Raw genomic sequence first — 7,500 nt, forward strand, 5'->3', positions numbered from 1 at the left:
GGGGGAAAAGAAAAGTTAATCTGAGGCTGAGTTAACTTGAAACGGTTTAATGTTGCACTTTTTATATGTAGAAGAAAAGTTGTCATTTTATTTAATCTGAGCAACAACTTGAAGCAGTTTAATGTTGCACTTTATATGTAGAAAGGTTTTGTTAAGAAACCAAATCTAAGCCTTATCTTATTTAGTTTTTATTTTATATATGTTGACTGCATTAATCCTGGTAATCAACCCTGTTTGTATATGTATGTTATTGTTATGTTAAAAGGATAAAGCCATTGTTTACAAATTTTGGTAAATAAATAACCAGAAAATGTATATTTTGTTGTTTTCTTACTGTACCGAAAATGAACCGAACCGTGACCTCTAAACCGAGGTACGTACCGACCCGACATTTTTGTGTACCGTTACACCCTTAGTCCCTGGGTTTTCACTCAGTCCGGTTACTCAACACATGACTCCCTCTAAATAAGAGTGGAATATTCCACAAGTCACATGGTCAACAGGAAATTGCATCATTCTGATGCACTGCAAAACGTACATTTTTCCAACTATTCGAACGATAATTTTCAACTAACACAATTACGTAATTTATTATTTTGTTGAATCACTAAAATGTGCTTAGTGTCAACATCCTGTTAGCATAAATGTCAATTGCCAATTAAAAAAAAAAACATCACTCCTGTTACTGAAATGTGTCACTTTTGGCTTAGTAACCTTGTACATCATTGGACCTTATATTTTTATATTTAAAAAAATATAAATACTTGTGATAGTATTAGAGGAATATGTTCCCACCTTTGAACAAAATGCAACACCTTAGAAATGACCAGCTTTGGCCTTCATTTTGCACGAAGATAAACACAATGACCTGTTTTTATATATATTGTCTCTAGTTTTCTTTGTGTCACAAAGTCACCAAGTTAACTTTCAGTTTCGATCGAAAAAAGTATGTGACGAGGGCGACCGTTTTAGAGACTGATCCGAACTTTAGACTGCTTGGTCCTCTCTCCAACGCTGGTATTACTTACTCTTTGTGTTTATTTTTACTTTATTTGATCTTTTTATTATTATTTTTACTTTATTTTATACAACCTTAGAATTAAATATTCTGGGTGGACTTTTCACTCCTAAAGGGAGAGACCCAATAATAGTCAGCGCTCTTGTTGGTTGGCCAACTACTTCCTGGTTCAAAATTTGCCAACATTTACATTCTCACAATTCAGTCATGACTCAAATGTCAAAATAAAACTATAGAAGTAGGAATGATTAATTATAATTATTAAATGTTTTCATAGCTCGAGCATAAATACCTTCTAAATGCAGTTTTTAACATTATGAGAGCCATGTAGACTTGAAATAACACCTTTTAGTCTCACTCCTAATCTAATATATTAATGCTGCTTGAGGCTGAGCCAATCAGTGGCCACGATACTGATTGGTTTGGTCTCATTGACTAGCCAAATATTACTGTAGTGTTGGTTGTTCTTTTGGCCATTTTATTGCTTGAAAATTCTAAATTTAGTCAAAAAATACTGAAAAATTATTAAAAATAATAATTTTGAAAAAGATTGGTGATAGAGTGAAGTTACATTATAAGTGCGATGTTATTTAGTAACATTATTTATTATTATAAATGTTTTTTTTTACAATATTATGTCAGTTATATTTGGATTTTAATTCAGAAATAAAACTTCAACACTTGATTAAAAAATATAACTGACGTAATATTGTAAAAAAAACAAAAAAAAACATTTATAATAATAAATAATGTTAAGTAATAAAGGTACAATTGTTTGAATTGTTCTTTAAATGTTTGACTGTTTTTCATGTCATTAATGTATTCTAATTTTAAAAGTATTTCATTTAGTAAAATTATTTATTATTATAAATGTATTTTGTTTTTAATATAACTGACATAATATTGTAAAAAAATAAAATAAAACATTTATAATAATAAATAATGTTACTAAATGAAATACTTTTAAAATTAGAATACATTAATGACATAAAAAACAGTAAAACATTTAAAGAACAATTCAAACAATTGTACCTTTATTACTTTAAGTCATTTTTAATTATGGTACACATTTTTGGCACACGACTTACATTTAAATGTAACAAAAATGTTGGGATTTCTTTTTTGTCAAATGAAACATTGGTGCTTGGGGGAGGTAATAAACAAATAATAGGCGTACCATTTTCTTCTGGACTCCCGCGTCGATGACAAAGTGCACCGACTCCATCGGCCGCCACGAGTCCTCCGCCTGTTGCGTCGCCAGGAAAACTCTCCGTGAATTGTGGGCGTTTCCTCGCTCATCCGAAGGAGGCGGGACAGGAAGTCCTCCCTGGCTGGGGCACATGGCCACAGGAACCATGTGACCCAGTTCTCCTCCCAGCCTGGTTCCTTCTTTCTGCAGGATGCTGTGAGCGCGGAGCACCTCCTGCACAAACAGCGAGACCCGGTCTTGGACTTTGAAATCCCAAACCTAGACACGAGAGCACTTAAAATATAAAAACTCACATCCTCGGAAGCCAAGAAGACCATGACGTCTCCGTCCTCTTTGGTCCGGTGGATCTCCAGAACCAGCCTGAGTGCGGAGTAGAAGTAGTCCTTGTCGGCGCCGCTGCAGTGGATCACCCGGGGCTGACGCCGGCACTCCAGCTTGATGAGCGGCGCACCTGGGAAGTGGGTCAGGAAGTCGTCGGTGAAGGGCGTGGCGGCCAGGACCACGACTCTGAGCTCGGGTCTGTGGACCAGGACGGCCTTCAGGAGACCCAGCAGCAGGTCGGTGCTGACGGTCCTCTGGTGGGCCTGATCGATGACGATGATGGCGTAGTTCTCCAGGAAAGGGTCGGACATCATCTCTCTTAGCAACATGTCATCGGTGGAAAATCTGCAAGACACAACGGTGATACCTTTTGGTGTCCTAATAGGGATGTCCTGATCCATCCCACCAAGTACTGGACCCCCATTAAATACCGATCACCTCTGGCTGACACATTTTGGTCCTTTTATCTGCCAGCTAATTATGTGTCTCCATACACTCAATCTAAGTCAGGGGTCACCAACGCGGTGCCCGCGGGCACCAGGTAACCCGTAAGGACCAGATGAGTAGCCCGCTGGCCTGTTCTAAAAATAGCTCAAATAGCAGCACTTACCAGTGAGCTGCCTCTATTTTTTAAATTGTATTTATTTACTAGCAAGCTGGTCTCACTTTGCCCGACATTTTCAATTCTAAGAGAGACAAAACTCAAATAGAATTTGAAAATCCAAGAAAATATTTTAAAGACTTGGTCTTCACTTGTATAAATAAATTCATTAATTGTTTTACTTTGCTTCTTATAACTTTCAGAAAAACAATTTTAGAGAAAAAATACAACCCTAAAAATGATTTTAGGATTTTTAAACACATATAACTTTTTACCTTTTAAATTCCTTCCTCTTCTTTCCTGACAATTTAAATCAATGTTCAAGTAAATTAATATTTTTTATTGTAAAGAATAATAAATACATTTTAATTTAATTCTTCATTTTAGCTTCTGTTTTTTCAACAAAGAATATTTGTGAAATATTTCTTTAAACTTATTATGATTAAAATTCAAAAAAAAATATTTTGGCAAATCTACAAAATCTGTAGAATCAAATTTAAATCTTATTTCAAAGTCTTTTGAATTTCTTTTAAAAATGTTGTTCTGGAAAATCTAGAAGAAATAATGATTTGTCTTTGTTAGAAATATAGCTTGGTCCAATTTGTTATATATTCTAACAAAGTGTAGATTGGATTTTAACCTATTTAAAACATGTCATCAAAATTCTAAAATCAATGTTAATTAGGAAAAATGACTAATCATGTTCCATAAATTATTTTTTTAATTTTTTCAAAAAGATTCGAATTAGCTAGTTTTTCTCTTCTTTTTTTTCGGTTGAATTTTGAATTTTAAAGAGTCGAAATTGAAGAGAAACTATGTTTCAAAATTTAATTGTCATTTTTTTCGTGTTTTCTCCTCTTTTAAAACGTTCAATTAAGTGTAAATATCATTAATTATTAATAATAACATAGAGTTAAAGGTAAATTGAGCAAATTGGCTATTTCTGGCAATTTATTGAAGTGTGTATCAAACTGGTAGCCCTTCGCATTAATCACTACCCAAGAAGTAGCTCTTGCTTTCAAAAAGGTTGCTGACCCCTGCTCTAAGTTAATAATAATCACCACCATTATGGAAAATTAATAATAATAATAATAGATTTTATTTGTAAAAAATCACTTTACATTGAGCAAACAACCTCAAAGTGCTACAGTGTATTAAAAAAAACAATAAAAAGATAATAAAAATAAATAAAAATAAAAACTAAAACAGCCTAATAGCTAAAACTAGTATGCATATATCTAAAAAAAAAAGGCTTTTTTAAAAAGAAGGGTTTTTAAGCCTTTTTTAAAAGCATCCACAGTCTGCGGTGCCCTCAGGTGGTCAGGGAGAGCGTTCCACAGACTGGGAGCGGCGGAGCTCCCATTGATCGTAGCTTTGTCCTCGGAGGTTAACCTGTCCGGAGCGGAGGTGTCGTGTGGAGGATTTGGGGGTGAGCAGTTCTTTGAGGTAGAGGGGGGCATTTCCATGCAGGCTTAGGTGGGTTAGTAGGGAGACTTTGTATTCAAATCCTGAAATTAACTGCATTTCTTACTATTACCAAGTATTATTATCACTGGAGGACGAGGCTAAACATATTACACATCGAGAGCAAGCCGCGGGCATGCTAACCACTCCACTAAGCTGGCTAAAAAGTTAAGTGCTTAAATAAGTTAAGAAGTGTAGATGGAACAGCAGAAAGTAAGCGGATATTAACAGGAAATTAACAAAGTAAGAGTCTGAAGAGAGAATAATACAACGGCAAATGTCAGCATTGTCGCAGTCAGTACACAACATGATCGACCCTAAAAGTGGTGGTGTCGATACCAAAGGTAGTATCAGTATATGATCGATACTAGGGTGATTAGGTCGATATTTTCATTTTTTGGTAAAAAATGGATGGATGGATGGAGTGCAAAAAACTAATCATTTAAAAAGAGAAGCAAATGGTAGTTTTTGCTTTTTTTTTTTTAGTTAATGTGTTCTTAGACTTTGTTTGGCTCAAACAATTGTATGCAATGTTAGGGAAATTACCGTATTTCCTTGAATTGCCGCCGGGAATATAGTATTCGCCTGCCTAGAATTACAGCCGGGTCAAACTCGTTTCGCAAAATAATTAGCGCATGCTTGGCACTTCCGCCGGGTCAAATATGAGTCCATTAAATGACTTCTGCCTCCTGGTGGTAGAGGGCGCTAGTGATCCTTCTTGCGACTGCAGAAGAAGACAACACGCAGCAAGAGTGAGCAGCCATTGTTTGCTTGCACTTTTACCATGGAGGATTACATATCTAAAATAAAACAGTTTTCTAAACTGGACTTTCAATCGAAGCGGGAGGTAATACTTAAAGGAAGATTTCCATCGAGACAGAGAGACTTTTAAAACTAAAGAAAGATAAGGAAGACTTCTATAGGAGCTGTGCATGGACTCATTTATACCTAAAGGTAAGACCATAATAACGTTTTTTTAATTAAATGTGATTTTCATAAGGTAAGCGCCGGAGTGAGAAGAGGTTTTAAAATAATTAGCGCATGCTTGCCAATCCCGCATGCTTTTGGTAAACGCAGGAGTGAGAAGAGGTTTTAAATTAATTAGCGCCCCGGCGGCTATTCAAGGAAATACGGTACTTATAAAAAAAGTAATTTTAGTTATTAGTTACTTTTCCAAATAAGTAACAGAATTAGTAATGGTATTACTCTTTAATAAATGTAATTAATGATCAGAAATACTTTGTGCGACACTTTTCCCACCATTCTTCCTGATCTGTATAAAAGGCACCAACGTTGAACACAGTCGAGCACCTTTTTAGACAACGTCAAGGCCTCTAAACAACCTGCGGCCTAAAAAGGCCGGAAATCGTTGCGCCTTTTTTCCCCTTTGTGTCACTAAACTGTGTAAAAGGGTACTGACGCGGAGCGGGGCGACAAAGTCGACCTGGCAATTTCCCACCGTCTGAGATTGAATCAAACGCAGCCGAAAAATATATATTTGTATGCCGTTTTTGTGTGTGGCTGATCTGTATGAAATGGACCAAGGTGAACAAAGCCATCCCAGCAATTTTCCACCTTTCAGTATTTATGAATCTCTTTTTTGTGTGAAAGGGGCTTGGTGGGTGTTAAGGGAATAGCAGAGGCGTGCCGATAAATTGAAGAAAAGGGAAAAATAGGGTCTCCCGCTGACCTGAGAACAGTATCGGAGCAGCAGCACGCCTCCAGCCGGACGCTGTAACCGACTTCGTGGCCGACGTTCACGTCCATTTCGTCGGCGACGCGCAGGGCCAAGTCCACGGCTCTGTGCCCGCTAGTCTGCGTGCAAACCACCGTCCCGTGGCGATACTTGGCGGACAGGCAGAGCTCCGCACACCACTGAGGGATCTTCAAGGGGATAAACATTGCATGTAAAGGCGGTAGAGTTGGAGCGGCACAGATCCAATACAAGACTTGTACTGAAAAATGACTTATTTACAAACAAATACAAAATGCTCACTTTTGATTAAAAGTCCGAAATTTCACTTTGAAAATGTGTTTATTATTGCAGGAGCACCTGTTCCGTGACATAAGTGAACCAAAATATTAGGTGCATCTCTCCATATGATGCCATTAGTGTTAAGCAAAAGGAGGCCTTGATACTTTTAAAAAGGCAGTTTCTTAATGGAAGTCTTGTATTGGATACAAGACTTTTACTGAAAAATGACTTATTTACAAACAAATGAAAAACGCTCACTTTTGATTAAAAGTCTGAAATTTCACTTTGCAAACGTGTTTATTATTGCAGGAGCACCTGTTCGGCGACATAAGTGAAGCAAAATATTAGGTGCATCTCTCCATATGATGCCATTCAGTAGCAAACAAAACAGGCCTTGTTACTTTTAAAAAGGCAGTTTCTTAATGGAAGTCTTGTATTGGATACAAGACTTTTACTGAAAAATGACTTTTTTTACAAACAAAAACACTCACTTTTGATTAAAAGTCCTAAATTTCACTTTGCAAACGTGTTTATTATTGCAGGAGCACCTGTTCAGCGACATAAGTGAAGCAAAATATTAGGTACATCTCTCCATATGGTGCCATTAGTGTTAAGCAGAAGGAGGTCTTGTTACTTTAAAAAGGCAGTTTCTTAATGGAAGTCTTGTATTGGATACAAGACTTTTACTGAAAAATGACTTACTTACAAACAAATACAAAATGCTCACTTTTGATTAAAAGTCCTAAATTTCACTTTGCAAACGTGTTTATTATTGCAGGAGCACCTGTTCGGCGACATAAGTGAAACAAAATATTAGGTGCATCTCTCCATATGATGCCATTAGTGTTAAGCAAAAGGAGGCCTTGATATTTTAAAAAAGGCAGTTTCTTAATGGAAGTCTTGTATTGGAT

General features: G+C 36.4%; 1 protein-coding gene across 1 annotated transcript in view; it reads right to left on the reverse strand.

The window, feature by feature from the left end:
- The window catches only part of dhx32a (DEAH (Asp-Glu-Ala-His) box polypeptide 32a), a 26,318-nt gene that overhangs the window by 17,203 nt on the left and 1,615 nt on the right, over window positions 1–7,500 (reverse strand). The window contains exons 2-4 of the mRNA XM_062055351.1: window positions 6,305–6,498; window positions 2,522–2,894; window positions 2,196–2,441 (exon numbers count right to left, since the gene is read on the reverse strand). Coding sequence (XP_061911335.1) covers window positions 2,196–2,441; window positions 2,522–2,894; window positions 6,305–6,498 — 813 coding nt within the window. The remainder of the gene's footprint in view (window positions 1–2,195; window positions 2,442–2,521; window positions 2,895–6,304; window positions 6,499–7,500) is intronic.

Source organism: Entelurus aequoreus, linkage group LG08 (assembly GCF_033978785.1).
Source record: "Entelurus aequoreus isolate RoL-2023_Sb linkage group LG08, RoL_Eaeq_v1.1, whole genome shotgun sequence".
Lineage (NCBI taxonomy): Eukaryota > Metazoa > Chordata > Actinopteri > Syngnathiformes > Syngnathidae > Entelurus > Entelurus aequoreus.